At 38.0% G+C, this 22,293-nt stretch overlaps 1 protein-coding gene across 1 annotated transcript in view; it reads left to right on the forward strand.

Annotated features, from left to right (window-relative positions):
- Positions 1 to 22,293, forward strand: part of TMEM163 (transmembrane protein 163) — a 295,232-nt gene that overhangs the window by 197,295 nt on the left and 75,644 nt on the right. The window contains exon 5 of the mRNA XM_044666616.1: positions 15,666 to 15,762. Within this exon, the coding sequence (XP_044522551.1) occupies positions 15,666 to 15,762 (97 nt within the window). The remainder of the gene's footprint in view (positions 1 to 15,665; positions 15,763 to 22,293) is intronic.

A 22,293-nucleotide genomic window follows, 5' to 3' on the forward strand; every position in this document is an offset into this window, starting at 1 on the left:
TTATTATTCCTGTTGACTCCTTAGGAGCACAGGGCCGCAACCATCTCACGCCAACGGACTCTGTTCTGGGCAACTTCCCCCAGCTGGGCCCATGTCATTCCGACCGTTTTTGTTTCATTTTCAGCAGATCTTCACCAGGTCTGTTTTGGTCTTCCAACTTTCCTCCTCCCTGAAGGGTTCCAGCTCAATGCTTGTCTGGCTACATTGTCTTCAGGTTTTCTTAGCGTATGTCCTATCCATTTCCACTTACGTTTCTTTATGTCCTGACTAATGGGATACTGGATTGTTCTTTCCCAGAGACTAGCATTGGAGATCTTTTTTACCACTCCAAAAATGTAGCATCACCACTCCCTACATAGTAGAATATGGACAATTAATATTGGATTAGAATAGTTTTGTGAAATAATTTTCCCTTTAGCCCTTCCATACCACCCCAAGAATAGTCTGATTTTAGAGTTAGTCTGAAACAAGTATTTGCCCCAAGCTATGAAACTGGGTTGAATTGTCCTTTCTTTTGTTTAGATCTTAAAAGGATAAAAAAGGATTAAGGGCAGGGCTGGCTAGCCTTGGTGAACTGGGGGCCCATTTGAAAAATTAAGTAAGCTCTGCAGCCATGTTGGACTGATCAAGTCACATGGTGAGGAGAAAAAGGAGTGTTGGCATCTTCTTTCTATGGAAAAAAGACCTGCTTCTTTCTGTGATGAGGGAAGAGTTGTGGTCACTAAGTTCACCTCCTCAGTGGCTATTTACCAATCAGAGATATCTTGGGATACCAAGGAAAGGGACTTAGTGGTGGGGTCACAAAGGGTATAGAGCCATGTTAGTGAACCTATGGCACATATGCTGGAATGTGCCAGAATGTGCCAGAAGAGGCTGCTCCCTTTTCCACATGCACCTGAGGACATTCCTCACATCACCTGCCCCTCTTCCCAGCAGTCCAATGAGAGTGCTTCCTCCCTCCCCTACCTGGGATAAGGGCAAGGGGCTCATATGCGACATGAGGGTTCAAGTTTGGGCACTCATTCTCTAAAAAGGTTTACCATCACTGGTATAGAGGTACCTACTCAAGGGATATTCAGATTCTTTTGCTCTCTTAGGTGTCCATTCAGATTGTGGAGGGAGTCAACTGGCCAGTTTAGGATATCTTGATCAGTCAGTTAATAAACTACTTTAAAATTAAGAATTATTGCCTCAAGAATTTAAATCATTACAAGGGGAATCAAATGTAAAATCATCTCTTTGGCAACCAGAATCCTGCATAATTACCTTTCCAGTTTTCTTATATTCCCCTTTCCCCCACATACTTTGCATTCTAGTAACAATAGCTTCCTTGTTGTTCCCTGAACAAGACACTCCATCTCTTAATTCTAAGCCTTTTCAATACCTTTTTTCCATACCTGGAGTTCTTTCCCTCCTCATCTCTCCCTGGCTTCCCTGGCTCCCTTCAAGCCCTAGATAATATCCTACCTTCTTCATGAAGCCTTTCCCATTTCCCTTCATTCTAATGCCTTCTCTCTGTTGGTTGCCTCCAGTCGATTCTATATATAGTTTGTCTGTACATAATTGTTGACCCCATTAGACTACGGGCTCCTTGAGAGCAAGAATTTTTTTAACCTTTTTTTAACCTTTTTTTTTTTTTTTTGCATTCCCAGTGCTTTGCACTATATCTGGCACATAGAAAGCACTTAATAAATGGTTACTGCCTGACTAATTAACTCCCCTCCAGGTATACTACAATCCAGCCAGATTAACCTACTTGATATTCTTCATTGATGACACTCCATCTCTTGCCTGTGTGCTTTTGCATTAGCTGTCTCTCATGCCTGAAATAATTTTCTCCTGACCTCTGCTTAAGTTTCCTTCATGGGACTCCCTCAGATGATGTCTTCTGATTTTCCCTCTTCTAGTGCTTACTAGTGCCTTCCCAACAAATATTACATTGTGATTATTTTGTATCTCTTTTGAATATACCCATATATATACATCCATGTTGTCTCACTCAGGTAGACAGTAAACTTCTTGAGAGCAGGTACAATTTTACTTTTGTTTGTTGTATTTCTAGTGCCTAGCACATAATCAAGACCTTGACAAACCATGTGTTAAATCTTGCTTTGGTATCAGAGGAGAAGCAGGAAGTAGCTAGTGAAGTTTGAATGTGGGAGAAAAAAAGGAAAGAAAAATACAATGGCCTCTCTTGGTAGCAGTGGCTATCTTAACTGGTGTACTTACTTGTTTGTCTCTCTGTGCCTTTAAGTACTTCTTAATCTGTTTTCCTGGAGTAGTGGAATCAGCAGGGAGAAATCCCTTATTGTTTTTTACCAGTCTCCCAAAATAGTTCTCTGGATTTGGATTTAGTTGGAACTTCAACATCCCTAAAGTGATGTCAGTCTGGTATATTCATCCTACCAGAACTGATTTATTTTCTTTGATTGTAGAGAGCGAGAGACTTCCCCAATACTTCCTTTTTTCTAATTCCATTTTTTCCTTGATTCCATTTATATATACTTAACTTGATTCCACTTATATATTCTTAGGAATATTACTCGCACATTCTTCTTCAACTTCCAACTAATCAAGAAGATTGTTCCTGACATAAGCCTTTCAGTGGATCAGTGATAGGAGGTGGAGGGGAGTCCATATCTGTGGCCCAAAATGGATCAGGTCTAGGCTTAGCACTGGGTTTCATTCTGAACTTTTCCAAGTTTGCAAGCTACTTTGGTCTTTAGGAGATTTAGGTGGGGACATAGAAAAACTCAAGACCAGAAATATCTTTTTCATCTTGTTGAGTAGGTAAAATGGTTTCATTACCTTAGTTCAGTGATAGGCAAACTACAGCCTGTGGGCCAGATGCAGCCCACTGAAATGTTCTATCTGGCCCTGCGACATTATTCCTAATCTGACAAATACAATGAGTAGAATAAAATACAATGAAACTTTGAAAGAGTTGCCTTAGAAACAGACTGACAGATGAGCATTTCCTTTCCTTTGGCCCCCTGTTTAAAAAGTTTGCCCATCACTGCCTTAGTTCATTATGAAGAAATCATCCTTATATAACTATTGCTTACTGTTTTAAAATTTCTATCTTTAGAGCAGGAGCTCTTAACCTGTTTTGTGTCATCATGAATCCCTTTGGCAGTCTGAAGAAGCCTCATGGACTCATTTCTAAAATGCATAAAATAAAATATATAGGATTACAAAAGGAACCAATTACATTGAAATGGTTATCAAGATATTTTTTAAAATCACACAGGGGTTTGCTAACCTGTCTACTAATCAAATGGCTTCAAATAGCAAGCATTTATTAAGCACCTTTAGAAATTGGTATGAAGGGTTAGGAATGCTAAGGGGAAGAATAATTTGGGATTAGTGGGTCTGAATAATGTACCCAGATAACTAAAGAATAATCTGAGAACTCTGGTACCGGAAGAGTTAGGGATGGAGTCTTACCCACTGCAGAGTGAAAGGGTACATAAAAGAAGGCAGAAAGACACCAGAGACCATTCAAGAACTACCTAGTTATATGATAATCACCAAAATTTTGAGTTGGAGGAAAATTTCAGTTTTCATGCTTGGCATCATAGATCACAGGATTTAGACCTGAAAAACAACTTGAGATAATCTAGTCTGACTCCTTCATTTTATTTTACTTTATTTTAAAAAGTTCTCTCATTGTCTTTGTTTTCGCTTTAGTCATTTCTGAATATACATTTCCTGAACTTCCCTCTTCATGCCACCACCCTCTATATAATTCACTTATGTCCCTGCTCCTATATATTGAAAAAATGGAGATACTTCATTCTTTATTCTCCACAGTCCCTTCCTTTTACCAAGAAGAAAACCTGTTTGAGTTCTCCAGACCAAGAGAAGCAAAGTGACCAATCTAAGGTCTCAAAGGCAGGTTCTCTGACTGTGGTCCTCTTTCCACCATGCTATGCCAATTTGGAGGAGACCATAGAAACATTTAAGTCAACCCCAGTTAAATTAATTCCATATTGCCTCTACTTAAAACCCTACCTCAGCAAGAATTTCCTCTACAATGATGCCAATCAGTCATCCTCTTGTTTCCACTGGAAGACCTCTATTGAGGCACTATGGTGTAATGGATAGGCTGTAGTACTTGGGGTTAGAAAGATCCTTCTCTATATACCCACTCTGCCATTGGATATGTGACCATGAACAAGTCACTTAATATTCCTAAGCCTCAATTTCCTTATCTGTAAAATGGGGAAAATAATACCTGTAGTATATAATTCAAAGAGTTGTTTTGAGACCCAGATAAGATAATGTATGCAAAGCGCTTTGTGAAACTTAATGAGCTGCTATTAGCTATTATCACTATCATCATTATGTTTACTGGTAATCTTCTTCCCAATGTTCCAACCCTCTCATTCTTTTTGAAAAAAAAGGATTTTGTTGACTGCTTTACCTTTTGGTGGGATACATACACAAAGGCAGAGAAAGACCTTGCTAGTATTATGCCCAATCCACTATTAAGTATCCATAAATACAGTAGGTGTTCACAACTTGATCCTTTAGTTTTCATCACTGGCTACAAATTTAAGTCATTTGCATAAATAATAATAATGAATATTTACATAACACTTTAAGGTTTGCAAAATGCTTTCAAAAATGTTTTATTCTCACAACAACCCTGGGAGGTAGGTGCTTTGCCCTGTGCCCTAAAGATCTTGGGATATTTTTATGTGATGTGCTGCTGAAATCTCCCATGTGTTTTCTTCCCCATTAGAATGTGTGCTCCTTTAAAGTAGGGACTCCTAATTTTCTCTTTGTCTTTCTAGCACTTATCCAAGTGCTTTGTTTATGAGAAATGCTCAATAAATGCTTTATTCATTCATTATCCCCATTTTGTAGATGAGAGTAAGTTGAAGTGACTTGCCCAGGGTCACATAGATAGTAACTGTCTTAAGCAAGATTGGAACTTAGGTTTTCCTCCAGGTCCAGTGTTTTATCTGCTGTGCCACATAGCTACTGAAACCAGAAGGGTCTCTATTATGGAATATTTTAATACTTTGATGAATCAAATATTAACCATTAAATTTTGAATTCTTTTGATGAATTGCTAGGAGTGCATATTTTAAAGTTAAGTAAAAGATGGAAAAGCAGAAAGAAGTCCATCATAACTCTCGTTTTGAATTTCACTCTTCTATTAAAATAGGCAAATAGTTTAGAATTTAGAAGATAAAAATAAATTAGGCTGGAGTAATAAGAGCTGAAGTCCCACAAGTGCATAAAATGGTCAAAGTCTAGCTATTCAACTCAATAACAACTATGAGAAGGTTTTACCATGCACTGGGAGGAGGGAGGAATTGATGTAAGAAGTTGACTATCTATGCAGATTTTAATGTCCCACCTTTGGAGCTGAAAATTAATGCTTTCCACTAATTACACTTCTAGGTGCCCGATCACATTTGTAAATAGCACCCAACACCCTTAAAATAGGGTGCAAATATGACAACTTTTAACTATTTTTGAGGAAACAGTGATTGTGTCTGAAACAAGAACAATTGAAATTCAAGACAATGTGGCCATTATGAAACTATAGAGGGCAGTGGATGGTAGCTGGCCTGTCTGTTCCTTCATAAAACTCTCCCCCTTCCCCAATCCCTCTCCAAAATTGTCTCTTGCTTTATCAGGGGAGGGTAGACAAGGAAGTAGCCTGGGGTAGATTGCTTTTTTCTCCATTAGGTTTCTTTGGACTCATCTGCATTCCAGTATAACTGCTCAGCAGGATTCTGGGTACCCAGTTGGGTCTGCAGATCGGGCTATATTGTTTATATCTTTCATCTCCTTCCTTCCAGCTCCTTTCTCTCAAACATTTCCACCTTTACTCCAAGACAGGAGCAAAGTACCAAGGAAACAACTGAGTAAGCAACATTTGTTGTGCTTCTTCCCGACCAGAATCTAGGCAGTGTCCTAGATCTCATCATAGTCTCTGGAGTGAATGTTTTAAGATTGTCACATGGATGGCCCAAAACATGAGCCTGCCTGATAGTCTACAGGTCAGAGCCCCAGCCTGTAAATCAAGTAATATAGATTCTATTTCTAAATTGATGGGGCAATCAGTAAGGGACCTTGGATGAACTTCTTAAACGCTTGCATTTAAACTTGTTTAAAAAGCTAGATACTTCCCTCCCCTCCTTCCCTTCTCCAAACAACTCTGCTGGTAAAGGCCCTCCAAGGGATTTATGACCTGATATGCAAAGAACTTTGAGTGCCTGAGAGGAAAGATGCTATGTAAACATAATATATTATTAATAAAATGCTAAATATAGCATCATACTTCTTTGCTAATAATAGCCACCTCTGCTGTGCTATCAGATAAGTGCCAAGGTACAGGCTGACAACAATGTTAGAGGAAGCCTGACAGTTCCTTTTAAATTTACAGTTTCAGAAGGAAAATTAAAAATGTAAAAAGAGCTCCGACAGGCTCTTGGATTATAAAGGATTAGGTGACTCATTTTTTAAAGAGAGACAGAATTTCAAGCATCTTGGATCAGAAATGGATCTTAAGACATTTTCTGCTTTGATTCTTTGCTTTACAGAAATAGTAGTGGATATATAGTCAGAATAGAACAGGTGTGCTTTCTTTTATGTAAGAGGGAAGTTCTTTGCTAAGTGCAAAGTCAATTTCTCAAAATCAAATTGTAGGGGGCAGCTGGGTAGCTCAGTGGAGTGAGAGTCAGGCCTAGAGACAGGAGGTCCTAGGTTCAAACCCGGCCTCAGCCACTTCCCAGCTGTGTGACCCTGGGCAAGTCACTTGACCCCCATTGCCCACCCTTACCAATCTTCCACCTATGAGACAATACACCGAAGTACAAGGGTTTAAAAAAAAATTTTAAAAAAAATCAAATTGTAGGCCTTTATTGACTTATACTTCATTTCAAAGATCTCTTTAGAATTTCTGATTGATCTTCAGTAGACAATTGACTCCTAACCCTTTGACTTTAAGGTTCTCTAATCTTCCTTTTCCTAGATTGTTTCATAAACGATTTTTAAGAACTCATTAGCAATTTAGTACAATCTGAGGTTATCAGGCATAGTGATAATCTACAGTAGTAGGCAGCCTCTCTCATTTAAACCTTTAAGTATTGCCTTTTGCAAAGGAATCCCTTCATGATGCAAAAATAATTCCATTATCTTATTTGTATCATTGTGTGTGTGTGTGTGTGTGTGTGCATTTTTAGGGTGATAGAGGGAAGAAGGGTTCATTTCTTCAGTACAGGGAGTTCCCAGTTTATAAACTCCTTCCAGTAGTGGAGATCAGTAACTTGTCTTTAATTTACAGATTTAGAGAATTGCCTGGGGGTATTGCAAATAAGTTATTTACTTAAAATCACACAGCTAGTATGTGCCAAAGTCAGAAATGAATCCAGCTCTTTCTTATGAAAAAACTGGCAATCAATCTATTACAACACACTGTATTTGTATATTTAGATGGGAGTATATCTAAATGGGGGCAGCTGGGTGGCTCAGTGGATTGAGAGCCAGGCCTAGAGACTGGAGGTCCTAGGTTCAAGTCCGGCCTCGGACACTTCCAGCTGTGTGACCTTGGGCAAGTCACTTGACCCCTATTGCCCACCCTTACCACTCCTGGGCCAAGGATGGTCCCTAGCCAGGATGAAAAAGGAGGAGGGTTGGGCGTGGGGCTAGCAACCCCACCCTGTAAAAACTACATCTGCTAAAGAAACTGCAACCTAAAGTAGGGGCAGCTGGGCTAGCTCAGTGGATTGAGAGCCAGGCCTAGAGACGAAAGGTCCTAGGTTCAAATCCGGGCTCAGACACTACCCAGCTGGGTGACCCTGAGCGACCCATTGCCTACTGGTTGTGGCCCTATGCTCCTAGAATGGAGTCCCAGGATAAAAAAAAAATATCTAAATGACTTTTTGTGTAATTAAGATAGAGATGATTATTTTTCTCCCTATTTTATCCATATTCCTTTTGGAAGCTCTCTGAACCCAGTGAGTTTTTAAAAACTGAAGAAAACTCCAAATTTAGATTGGAACATTCTGATTTTGGTTTCCAGAGGAGAACAAAAGCTCTTTTGCCTTTATGGCTCTTGTACTCAAAAACTAGCCATTCTACTAGTTTCTTGAGGAAATAGAGTTGGCTAGGCAATAGCTAATCTTTTAGAATTTGTTAGAAGCCATTTTTTTCATATAAGTTCAAGATGAAATGATAGTTTGATAATTATCCCAGTGATTTTGCACAATACATTCCCTGAAAATGGAAATAAATTTTGGGAATCTAGACTTGGATCTTTTTTCTCCCTGCAGGACCAAATTATTTTCAAGTACGGGTATATTTCCCCCAGAAATATATTAAATGAGTATCCATATTTTTCTCCTTTCAAAGTGATCTCAGTTTAGGGTTATAGCCCACATTCTGGGAGCAGCCTGGCAGACCTTATATATTAAGAGTAATGTCCTACTTCTCTCATCATTCTTCACCAAACAAAAGACTTTGGGAAAGAAGTGGTTTCTACATAATAGAAAATGTTTGGTGCATACATAGAGTTGAGACTAGACATAGACCTCAAAGCAGATAGTTGCCTAGGATGCATCCCATGATGAGCTGGAGCAGGGTTAGGGGAAGAGGGCAACAAAGGGATAGTTTAAAAAATATATTTTTGTAAATACACATTGGAAGCAGCATATTAGATAGAACACTGGGCCTATAATCAGGAGGACTTGAGTTCAAATCCAGCCTCAGACACTATGTGACTTTGAGCAAGCTATTTAACCCTGTTTACCTCAGTTACCTTATCTATAAAATGAGCTGGAGAAGGAAATGGTAAACCATTTCAGTATCCTTGCCCCCAAAAGCCCCACATTAGGTCATAAAGAGTCCAACATGACTGAAATAACTGAACACCAAATATACATTTATTCTCTCAGAACATTCTATTGTCCATAATACAAATTTTAATTACATTATAAATGGACTCACATGTTTAGCAAGGATCAAAGTCTCCAGTGGAAAGTAATAAACTGGAAATGCTATTTTAAAATTCAACAGATAAAAGGCAACAAGGGTTATGAATTATGATGTGGGTACACAAATTCTTTAGCCAGCTTGAGTGTATTCATTACAAGTAAAACCAGAATCTTATAGTTAGAAGTGACCTCAGGTCATCCAATCTTACCTATTCTTGAGCAGGCGTTCCCTCTACAACAGTGATTCCCAAAGTGGGTACCACTGCCCCCTGGTGGGTGATGCAGTGATCCAGGAAGTGGTGATGGCCACAGGTGCATTTATCTGCCTTATTAATTGCTATTAAACTTTAAAAAAATTAATTTCCAGAGGTGCTAAATAATATTTTTTTTCTGGAAAGGGGGCAGTAGTCCAAAAAAGTTTGGGAACCATTGCTCTACAATATATTTGACCAAGAGGTTATCTAGATTCTGCTTAAAGACCTCAATGTTATTTTTATTATCTCAGCTATGCCTTGTTCACTAAATTTCAGGGCTACTGTTCTCATTTTTCATATTCATATTCTTTATACTGTTTCCAGTGCCATGGAAGTGCCACAGATTTTTTTCCCCTTTTCCCTTCTCTTTAGGCTTTTGGAATTACTTCTAACTTATTCTATCTTTTTGATCCTTCAATTTCTTCTTCCTTGACCTGGTTTCACAAAGCTGCTGTCCATGGTGCTTCCTCTGTCCTATTGAATTTTCTTTCGGGACCCTGGATCTCTCTGCTTTATGTGAACAAGTCCCAGTTTGGAATTCTTTACTCTATTCTTTTTCAGGGAAAAGCATGTTGTTGGTGCTTACTAGCTACTTGTTCATCATCTGATTTTTGACCTCCTTTTACATTTAAAGGCAGCTAAATGTCACATTAAATGGAGAACTAGAGTTGAAATCAGGAAGACCTGAGTTCAGACCCTGCCTTGGACCTTACCCTTACATAATCTTGTATTGATTGATTTATTTAATTTATCCCTCTATTTCATCAACTATAAAATTAATAATATATTAGAAGCTCCTATCTACTAAGGTTGTTGTGAGAATTAAATGAAATGATAATTGTAAAGTACTTTGGAAACTTCAAGTGCTACATAAATATTAGCTAGCTATCAATTACATTCAAGTGTATCTTCTTTCCTGTGTCTCATTACAAAGGTCTGGCTTAGGTGGAGCTTTCAGCCCACTTGGTGTGTACTGTTCTCATGCTTTTATTCTTCTTAATCATTATTAAATTGTCCTTTCCTTTTTTTCCACCTTACATCTTATTCTTTTTGAAATTACTATAAAGCCTGTAACTATATTGGTTTTTTGGGGTTCACTTCTGTGTTTTAAAAAGCATTTAGTCTGAATAGCAAGAAATCTGAATTTGAGAGGCTATGGATTGTAATTCCATGAAACAGATGCTAAGAAGCTTACTTTGCTTTGCTAAGATGATTAAGAATTCTATCAGTTTAAAAGACTATCAGGGGGACAGCTGGGTAGCTCAGTGGAGTGAGAGTCAGGCATAGAGACAGGAGGTCTTAGGTTCAAACCCGGCCTCAGCCACTTCCCAGCTGTGTGACCCTGGGCAAGTCACTTGACCCCCATTGCCCACCCTTACCAATCTTCCACCTATGAGACAATACACCAAAGTACAAGGGTTAAAAAAAAAAAGACTATCAGCATTTCCTAATCTAATTTAATCGTGTAACATTATCGTGCTTGGACTATACCAACGGAATCCCTGGATTATAGTTGAGGAAGTCTAGGCATATGAAATACATATTTAATTGTGTATGTCAATACAACTTTATATGCAGATCTATACATATACATTCATGGTTTTCCTATTAATCATAAGGCATTCAGGCTACTGTTAAAATCACTGGATTCTCTGAACACAAACTGTGTCAAATAAGTTGAATTATGGGGAAACCAAATGAATTTTTTAAATTTGCCACATATAAGGATAATGAACTGATAAAATTAGAATGACTGTTGTCTTTTTGCCTCAGCCACAACTTGTGATATTTTATTCCCTAGTTCTTGAACCTCTCCTATGCCATTCTTTTTGCCTTTAGCACACATCTTCTCTCTTCATTTTATTCTGAAATTAGCAATGCTATATTTTCTTCTTTTCTACATAGTATTAGATTTCCTTTATTAAACACCTTCCTTTGGGCTCCTTCATGAAGAGTAGTCTCTAAGGTCATATATTACTCTAGCTTAGCATGATTCTCTTACTAAGTCTATTTCCCAATTTTGGATAATTCCTATCTTTCACCGTGTCTGCCCCACCTCTCTTGTTACTAAACCCACTGGATGAAGTCACATAATCTTGCTAACAGGGTCCAACAAAATTGTATCTTATCTAAAATTGACTGGGCCCTCATTGCTATATGTTAGTCCCTTTCTTCTTTCTCCTAGATACCCATACTGCCCTTCTTCCCCTCCCTTATAGCAGAGGACTCTGATTTATATTTTACTGAAAAATTAGAGCCAATTCTTTTGAGTTCCCTTTTCTGCCCAATTCCACACCTCATACCTGCTTGATGCCATTCCTTTACTTTCTCCTTTTTGCTATAGTTGTAGAATAAGAGGTACCCCTTCTCCTTGTCAAGGCCAGCCCCTCCACATGTGTCCTTGACATCATCTCTTCTTGATCCCTTAGTTATTTGATTCCCCCTCTCTTCATCTCCTTTCCTTTGTCCCTCCTTGTTTCTTTCTCACTCCTTCCTCTATTGGCTCTTTCCTGGCTGCCTAGCCCAGTTCTCCATCCATTAAGTCTTCACTTGATTCAAACAACCCCTTAATGTATTTTCCTATACCTTTCTTCACTTTCACAGCCATATTCCTGGTAAAAACTGTTTATTCTCTCAACTTCCTTATCTTCTCACTTTTTAACTCCATTCAGTCTGGCTTCTTAAACTCATTGCCAAATGGACATCCTCTTTTCAATATCATAAGAAATCTTTTTACTGCTAAATCCACTAGATTTTTTTTAATCCTCTGCAACATTTGGTATTTTTTGATTACCTCTTCTCCTTGATACTTTCTTCTTTCAGGTTGTTGCTCCCCTTCTACCTTTGTGAACCCTTGTCAGTCTGTTTCTTTTAATTAATTAATTAATTGATTGATTAATTAATTAATTACTTATATTAAAGTTCCCAGCTATCTCCCTCCTTCTCTCCTTTCTGTACAGTACAAAAGGCATCATTTGACAAAAAAGATATCTATCTACAAAACTATGTTGCACTTGTTTCTATTTATCAGTTCTTTCTCTGGAGGTGGACATATGCAAGTTATTTTTCAAATAATATTTCTGTTGCTGTATATATTGTTCTCTTGGTCTGCTCATTTCTCTCTTCATAATTTCATATAGGTCTTTCCATGTTTTTTTTTTAAAAATTAACCTGTTTGGGGCAGCTGGGTAGCTTAGTGGAGTGAGAGTCAGGCCTAGAGACAGAAGGTCCTAGGTTCAAACCCAGCCTCAGCCACTTCCCAGCTGTGTGACCCTGGGCAAGTCACTTGACCCCCATTGCCCACCCTTACCAATCTTCCACCTATGAGACAATACACTGAAGTACAAGGGTTAAAAAAATAACCTGTTTGACATTTCTTACAGTGCAATTTTAATCTGTCACAATCATATGCCACAACTTGTTTGGTCATTTATCAATGGATGGGTATCAAAGAGAGCTGTTATAAATATTTTAAACATGTAAATTCTTTTATTGTTTGTTCAATCATCCTAGGAAATAAATCTAATAGTGTTATTGCTGGGTCAAAAGATATACAGTTTTAAAACTTTTGGGGCATAATTTCAGACTGCTCTCCAAAATGGTTGGATCAGTTCACAGTTCCATCAACAGTGTATCAGTATCCCCCACTTATCCACATCCCCTATAACATTTGTCATTTTGCTGTCTTATCATTTTGGCCAATCTTCTCAGTCTCTTTTGCAGAATCATTATCAGTGTCCTATTTTTCTATGCATGAGTATCTATTATAGTTCTTTTCTAGATCCTTTCTTGATCCTAGATCCTAGTCCATTCTCTGTGAATTTATTAGTTCCTATGAGCTCTACTATCATCTATTTGCAAGTGACACCCCAAATCTACAAATCCAGCCCTCATTTCTCTCTTGACCTTCAGATGTTCACCTGGGAGTCCCATAGCCATCTTGAATTCTGAGTATCCAAAACAAAACCCATTGCCTCCTCCTACCCCCCCCCCCAAACTGAATGCCTCTTTCTAATTTCCCTATTTCTGTTGGTGATAATATTGAGAATACCACTGTCATTCTAGTCATTTATGATTGCAAAATTTTAGTCTGCTTTGACTCTTCTTTTCCTTCATCATTTTTTCTTGACTGATCCATATCTAATAAGGTAGGAAGTCATTGATTTTACTTCTTCAATGTTTTATATCTATCCCTTTCTCTTCACTCACATGGCCATCTTCTTAGTTGAGAGGATCATAACCTGGACTGTTAGAATAGTCATAATTTTTCTCCTGCATCTACTTTTCTGCCTCTCTAGCCCATCATTTAAATAGCTACCAAACTGATAATCTAAAAGCACAGGTCTGATTATGTCTCTCCTCTATTAGAAGATTAGTGGCTCCCAATAACCCCTAAGATAAAATATTAAGTCTTCAACTTATTATTTGAAAACTCACAATGTTCCCCCTTCCAATCTTTCCCAATTAATTCCAGGTGAAAGCCTCTCAGGTGCTCTACACTGTAAACAAACTGGTCTACTTGCCCCACATTTTTCTCCCCTCCAAAAATAATATTCCACACTCCTTGCTTTTGCACAGGATATCTCATATGCTAGGAATGCTCTCGCTCCCCCCACCCTTTGCCTCTTGGGGATCACCAGTTCCCTTAGATGGTCAGTTCCAATGTCACCTTTTATAGGAGACCTTTTCTGACCCCTTCAATTGTTGATATTCCCTGCCTTGAAATTATTTTTAAGATCTATTTTTTATTCATCCACATATATTCATCTGTGTGTATGTGATTTCTCTCCAATGGAATGTAAGTTCCTTGAAGGTATACATGAGTTTTAAAAAAATCTTTATATCCCTGGCACTTTGCATAATACCTGGAACACAGTAAACACTTACTAGATCCTCGTTAAGTTGAATTGAATTTTTGCTTTGTATTATATCCAGATGTCTTGAAAAACATATTTCTTTAGATTTCTCATTACTGTTTTTAATTCAAACATTCATGGCCTTCTTGCTTTGAGAAGTTTCTCTTTTCAAATGTCAAATTCTTTCAATGTTTTCTTTCTGGGTATAGTCTTCACCCCCCCCCCCCATAACTCTTACTTTCCATTTTAGTAACAACTCTAAGACAGAATGGCAAGGGATAAGCAAATGTTATTAAAATGACTTGACCAGGATCACAGAGCTAGGAAACTTCTAAGACCAGTTTTGAACCCAGTTCCTTTTGACTTCAGGCCTAAAGCGCTGCCTACTATATCACCTAACCCCCCTTCCTAGGCATAGATTTAGGAGTTATTGTCACTAAACTTCTCCTTGAATGACTCCTACAAGAAGTATTCTCATTTTATAAGTTAGGATACTTCTTCTATTCCCCTAAATTCTTGGGTCTTTTAAATGTCTAAATTTTTGAGGCTGCTTTGATAAATCAGTTCATACAGTGGCACCATATTTGGTGTTTTTTGTTTATTTGTCAGCTGTATGATGAAGTGTTTACCCCTCCTGTAGGACACGTGTAACAAAAGTGGGTGCCAGACATGAGAGAGCTCAGCTGTCTAGACTTGTTTAAAGTGGTTTACTTCAGTTTAAAAACTCAGGAAATGCACAGTTGAAAAAGCAAAGTAAAGAAACATAGTGGGCTCCATTTGCCTTAAATCAAGCAGTTCATAGCTATAATAAATTCACAAGATAGATTGCATTTGGTTTGGATGGATGAAAATGTTCTTTGCAAGACAGGGCAATGATCTCTGGAAGTTTACTATAGTCTTTAAATTCATTGTTTTTGTGAATTTATTGAAGCTCTGTAAGTGTTTTTCACATTGTGCTGACTTTTAATGGTTAACCTGTGGTATCTGGTCTAGTAAAAAATTAATTATTAGGTATCTGTGTTGTAGCACAGATGGCATGTTAGCTAGAGCATTGGGATCAAAATCAAGAAGACACCAATTCAAATCTAGCCTCAGATCCTGAACTATGTGATCCTGGGCAAATCACTTAACCTCTGTTTGCCTCAGTTTCCCCAATAAAATGGATATCATAAAGTCATCTACCTTACAGGGTTGATTTGAAGTTCAAATGAAATTATATTTGTAAAGTACTTAGCACTGTGCCTGGTACATAGCAGGTACAAGAGCCCTTCATTTATTTAGTTCAAAGGCTTTGGTTTGAATATAAGCCCAGCTATATTCACTGTATGACCTTGGGGAGTCACTTTACCCTCATGAGTTTCAGTTTTCTCAACTGTTAAATGAGGGGACCAAACTAGAAAGTGCATAAGGTTCCTTTTAGCTCTATGTTTTTGCCTTCCTGGGAACTCTGGGAATCATGTACAGCCTCAGTGGGAGATTTGGGATCCAACCTTTTCAGATTTGCTGTCTTTATCCTTTTCATGGCCATTGTTGATTGTACTAATGCCTTTGTAAAGTGGAATGTTGCAAATTAAGATTTTTAACTTTTTGTTTCTTTGCAGAGCCTGTGTGATCTTGGGGGTGATATTTCTTCTGTCATCTATATGTATAGTGGTCAAAGCCATCCATGACCTTTCAACAAGGCTGCTCCCAGAAGTGGTAAGATTACTTTTGTTCATCAAGATTCTCTTTTTTAGTGATGCCAGTTAGTCTCCTGTGAAGTCCTTGAACCAGTAAGATTGCTGGGAGTGCTGGACGCATTGAAAAAGGACATGGTATGCCCATGTTAAGAAGGATATGAGAATTCATGTTTATTTTGGTCACTTGACTACAGCACAGAGGGGAATGACTTGAAGAACAACAGAGAAAACATAAGCTGCCTTCCTCAACATATGGACCATCTGCTTTGTCACTACTATGTGCAGCATCGTTCTTTGCAGATATTCTGAGTCTGATGCTTTTTCTTAACTTTAAAGTAACATGTCTTTAAATAGCTCTTTTGTATTGAGAATCTGTTGCACATATGGTAAAGTGATACATTTAGTATTGTTTACATCTGTGGTTCTGTCCATTCAGTAGAATTAATGGTCTTTCCTATTTCCTTTTCTTCTTCTCCTCCCCCTATAAATTGTGTTGCACTTTAGTACACAAAACTATTTGCATTAGGCTTTCTAATGCAATGGAAATTCCAGTGAAATAAACCAATCTTTGGTTGGGTGAAAAAATGATATTGGATATGATTTTTAAATCTCTGTGACTTTAAAAAAAACCACACCAAACAACTAGGATCCTCTTGTGGATGCCTAGCTCTTTGAATATACATCATTACCTGCACTCTGATCTTTTACCTAAGAATGCCCAAAGAGTTGGAATATTTTAACAACTTCCTATCTGTGAATCTGCTCAAAAGGCAGCCACCTGATTACTCTGAGATGAAAGACCTGCCCTGAGAATAACTCTAATGTGTACACACATTGTGCTGTGATTCAGAGGCAAAATCCAGACCGATTTTGTAGCACATGATTTGGTCAGTCAAGCTGAGAATCTGTAGTACTTCTGCAAGATGAGAATTATTAGACCTTCTATAATTTTGGTTTGGGTTCATGCGGTGAAACCTATTTAGAGGAAATATGGCAGGCTCTTCCTGAATTCTCCATGGTTAAAAGTGATTCATGGTTATTTAGTGGAGATGATGATGAAGTGACTTTCCCCGGCTTATGAAGACCGTTATATGGTAGTCCTAGAGGTTACCTCAAGGCATTCCTTCTCTTTATAACAGAGACTCAAGTCATACAAATAGATCTTACAAATTTCAGGTTTTGGTGTTTCCAATGACATGTTTGATTCTTCAAAGATGGGGGAAAAAAGAGGGTGCAAAGGGTTCACTTTTGCAGTAAGTGTTCTTTTTGACTTTTAGCTAAAAAAACTAATAATTTAGGATATTAACACTTGGAATCATTTTAGGGGCCAAAGAGTTACTTCCTTCTAATCTAACATCTTTCTTATCTGGTAAATGGCACGTGGATTTCTTAGAATAAGGAAAAACTCTTGCACTCTTTTTTAGTCATGACTTACGATAGAAGATTCTCTAGGAAAGAAGACTCATTGACAACATTTAAATGATTCATATTACATCTGTTTCAATGAATGAGTTTAGTTGAACAAAGGAGAAAATGGAAGATAATGAGTAATTGACTGGGCCACAGAAGAAGAAAAATGGAATAGAAAGAGGAGTCTGGGCTGGGCCTGACAGCAAGGAACTCAGGGACTTGTGATCATAGCAGCTGTTTGCATGGATGTGGGGCTTGCTTCTCATCAGGTGCCTGGTTGCTATAGCTATAGTGCAGAAGGTGTATTTCTAGAGTGCTGATTTCTGTATTAAACCTTGGATAGCAATTCATAGAAAACAGTATTCTAAATTCCATTTCCTGGATTATGTTGCCAGGTGAACCCATGAATACCTTTCCAACTCCTAATGTACAGTGCAATAGCATGGGTCAATGAACTAGTTGTTTATTATTACACAGATAAGAGAAGCATGAAGTATGGCTTGGAGATAGTGCCTGTAAGTCACACAGAGAAGGCCTGGGAGCAAGGCACCCTGAAGCCAACATTCCCTAAATAGAATTTATTTTTTCCTCAAACTCTTTCTTCTGACTTCCTAGTTCTAATAAATATTAATAATAATAATTTCTTAATTCTAATAAACAAACAATACCTAATTCTAATAACTTCAAAGAATTAAAACTGAGTGATTCAAAATGCAGATCAAAAAATATCTTTCTTAACTCTATTGCCTCCATGAATTTTTCTCTAGTATAAGCAATAAATATCTTATTTCACAACATGATGAACAGGGAAATACGTATTATGTGATTATATATGTACAACCTATATAATTGTATTTGCCTTTTGTGGGAGGGAGGAGGTAGATGGATAAGAAGGAGGGAAAAAAAGGAATGAGAGATGTTTAGATATATCTAAAGTAAGAATTTGTTTCTCTTGGATAAGCATATTTATTATAATTTATTACACTTTTATAACAAATTGTACATACAGTATTGTTGTGTTACATGTTATTTTGTTTTACATGTAAAAATAAATGATAACCAAAAAAAGCAATGGCATATGCATAGTTGGTGTGATTTGACTGCAGCGTATTATCAACCATGACTGGCATATAGAAGTAGTATGAACCTATCATCAAGGAATCATATGATTGGAAAAAGGAGTCGGGCAGGCCATGCAGTGATTGTAAGAGAATTGATAAACAACTTGACTTTTGGATTGAGAGGCAGTGTGATATAGTAGGCTAAGTGCTCGATTCGGAATGAGAGGACCTGGGTTCAGATTTCAGTTCTGTTACTTATTGTCATTTTAACATTTCTAAGTCTCATTTTTCTTATCTACAAAGTGAAAGAATTAGACTATGATACCTCTTGTGCCTTTCTAGGTCCAAGTTAATGACTGTGTATTAGATCTGAAAGACCAAGTTCTTCACCCCAGTATATTCAGCTGATCATCTCAGGAGCATTTTCCAAAGGACAGGACAAGAAGACATAGATTGGACATGGATGATCTTCATGGCCCACTTCCATTATATCAAATGCCACTCTTCACCTAGTGACCAGTGATTGAAACACCAGTGATTTTTTACTCATTCTTCTCTATTTGATATATCCAATCAATTGACAAGTGTAGGCTTAGGGTCAGATGGCAATGGTTCCTCCCCAGTCCCAGATCAGAGGAGAAGCAGGCAAACTTGACTGGATGGGAGGGGCAAGAGCAAGCAGAGTACTCCTCCACCTCCCCTCACACTGTAAGCAATTGGAAACAGTTAACAGAATACTTTCAGAGCTGGTTATGGAGGTTATTCAAGCTGGGTAAATTCTGGGCCAAGATGGTAAGTGCATAGGGACTAAACCCTTTGTGACGATAACTTTCTTTGTCTAAATTATTCTCCGACAGGATAGGAGTGTATGAGATTAAGGTCTTCTACTGATCAGACAACAGGCTCTAGGGCAGAGGCAGCTTCAGCCCCAGCTTGGATGTATTACTTGGCTTGGTGAAAGGAAGGTAGTAAGTATGACCCCAAGTTAACTGGATATAAGCTCTATCTTTCACAAAACTGATGAAGTTAATCATTACTGGGAACAGGGAAAAGGGGACCAGGTTTGAGGAAAGGGGAGGGAAGGTAAATTAACTGAATCTACTAAGTACAGTCTAGCAACACATTTCCCCGGGGGGAGGTGGAGGAATGTATATTGAATGGCTAAACTCCTATCTAAGCCTCTAAATAATCTTCCTTCTAAAACCTAAACAGCTAAACTGAAGATAGACAGTGATCTTGCTTGAAGGTCTATCTTTGAGGTTAGCTATCAAAGTAAAGCAGCCCCTGACTGCCGGAGACTGAATGCCTCAGCCCTGAAGCTACATAGAGTGTGTGTACCAAGAGCCAAGAGCCAAGAATCAAGACCCTTGCAAGAGGGGTGACCTGGCTTTTAAACCAGGACTCCAACTGCCCTTAACTGCCCCCTCCCTTGGAGTTCTGGGGGGGGCACTATGGAATTCTGTGATGCAGCTTGAACCCCTCTCAGAAACATGGATGTTACTTAAGGTCTATTGATTTTGTCTCTGATATATCTGAACGTCTTTCCCCCTTTTTCCTATTCTCACTATAATCATTTTGGTATAGACTCTCATGGCCATTCTCCTGTATTGTTTATTATAGCAATTTCTTAGTTGGCCTCCCTACCTATCAAGTAGTTTATAGAAGCACTTAGCATAGTGCCTGGCAAATAGTAAGTACTTAATGAATGCTTAATTCCTTTCCTTTCCCTTTTTTTCTGCTACCTCCAGTCCCCACTCCCTCGAATTTATCCTTCATACTACTGCCAATTAATTTTCCTCATATACAGATGGTATTTCATCAAAACTTTTTAAAAAGTCCTTGTTAATGATATATATATATATATATATATTTATATATATAAAGCTCAGTGGAATTGCTCATCAGTTCTGGATTGGGGGAGGGAAGAGGGAAGGGAAGCAACATGAATCATATAACCATGGAAAAATATTCTAAATTAATTAATTAATAAAAAAAATAAAAAATCCTTTTTAGAGAGGCAATGATATAGTGGAAAGGGTAAGGAAGACCTGGATTTAAATCTTGCCTCCATCACTTGCTAGCTATGTGACTCTAGGCTAGTGCTTTAACTTTTCTTAGCTTCAGTACCTCATCTCCAATAGTATCTACATCACAGGCTTGTGAATGAATCAAATGGTAAAAGGTTTGCAAAGCACTTTACATATACATTATTGTAACTTAATAATGTCAGATACCTAAGGGTAAACTACCCTAACTTCCTACTTCTCATTTTCTCATCCCCATCCTCATCAGCCAAATATCATTTATGTCCCACTCTAATTCTGTATATCTCATCCAATGTGTCCCTCTGGAATTCCCATTCCATAATGAATAAACCTTTCCTCATTCTGAAACTCTTCCTTTCATATTCCTTCCATTTATTTGCATTCATTGAAGATGGCATTTCAACTCCTGATGATCTTCTAGTATTATCTGTATCTTCTCTTACATCCCTTAACACGCTGGTCCCGAAGTGGGGATCATAGTACTTATTCTCCATTGTCACTTCCAGACTATCCCTTGGTCATCATCACTCAGTCACATCTCCTTTTGAAGCTCATGCTCTCGTCATTTTTCACCCTGTACATATTATGATATTTATTGACCACTAGCCTCTAGCTCATTCTCCCACCTTTCTCAAAGCATTTAATATGTGGCTCACTACCTTTTTCTCTTCCCCAACTCTTGCTTTTATACTAGGAGGCTTCAACATTTGTACTGATGCTCTCTACTCATCCTAATCTCCTAATTTCTCAGACCTTGATACACCAAGACCTTCTCTTAACCTAAGTGATGTTTGGGGATGCTTATTCCTTGGATATCACCATTATCTGTGTTTGTGTTCTTTGTAAAAAAAAGACCCCCCCCCCAGAAAAACTCCCCCATATCCCTCTACCAAAATGACAAAATTCTCCTCATTCCATTTTGCCCAGTGTCTCATCCTTCCTAACACTGTTTACTTCTGATGCAATTTCCACACCATCCAACCTTCAGTCCTTTTTCAGGTCTGTCTTTTACTTCCTTCTCTTCCCTATCTTGACTCTACAATTGAATGATGCAGCTCCATAGTGTCTTCTATTCTACTACCTTCTAATCCCTTGCCCACTTTATTTCTCTGATGTTTGAGAAGGCACTTTAGGATTTAATAGGACTTCAGGGGCAGCATTATGATTACTAATTATCATGGTACTGTGGGTGTGCCAGCTAATAAAAAGTTCTGATAGAACACCATAAGATTAATAAGGAGATATATTAGAACCTATTCTTAAACACATTGCTTAGCATTCTTCTCCAGACAGGAATTATTACTATCAATGCAAAAAAATATTTTTAACTGGTCAGTTCCCAGGCATCCTTCTTTTTAGGTGTGTGTGTCATCACAAGGGACCTTAGAGATTCTCTAGTTCTTTTCTCTCATTTTATAGATGAAAAATTTGGAAATCACAAAGTTGAAGTGATCTATCCAAGGTCATATCTCTAGTCCATGGCAAGAGCTGAGGTCAGAACTCAGGTATCCTGACTTCAATTATTGCTGTTAAAAAATGTTAAGTGAGTGAGTACCAATGCCGTTCAGCAATTCATCCATCAGCCTGTGAATATTTGAAATACTAGAGAGATAGAGAGATTTGTACCCATTGTCTTTAGTTCAGCAGGTCCAGATATTGACATACTGAAGTTAATTTGTTCGAAGCCTCAATCTAATCTCTTCAATCAATATCTGAATCAAGGAGAATGTGATTCACCATGTTGTTGGTCATTCGAACCATATAATTATATGATATGAATATGGTGTTAATAGGTACTTTGAATACTACCCCAGGCTACAAAACTTCACTTTATACTTTTAATTTATGTAGCAAATTCCATTTCTTCTCCCCAGGCACATTATAAACCAGGCATTTTTTAAAATTTAAACATTTATTAATATTCATTTTTAACATGGTTACATGATTCATGCTCCTACTTTCCCCTTCGTCCCCCGCACTCCCCCCACCCATGGCCGACACACATTTCCACTGGTTTTATCATGTGTCCTTGAT

The sequence above is a fragment of the Gracilinanus agilis genome, chromosome 3, assembly GCF_016433145.1.
Source record: "Gracilinanus agilis isolate LMUSP501 chromosome 3, AgileGrace, whole genome shotgun sequence".
NCBI lineage: Eukaryota > Metazoa > Chordata > Mammalia > Didelphimorphia > Didelphidae > Gracilinanus > Gracilinanus agilis.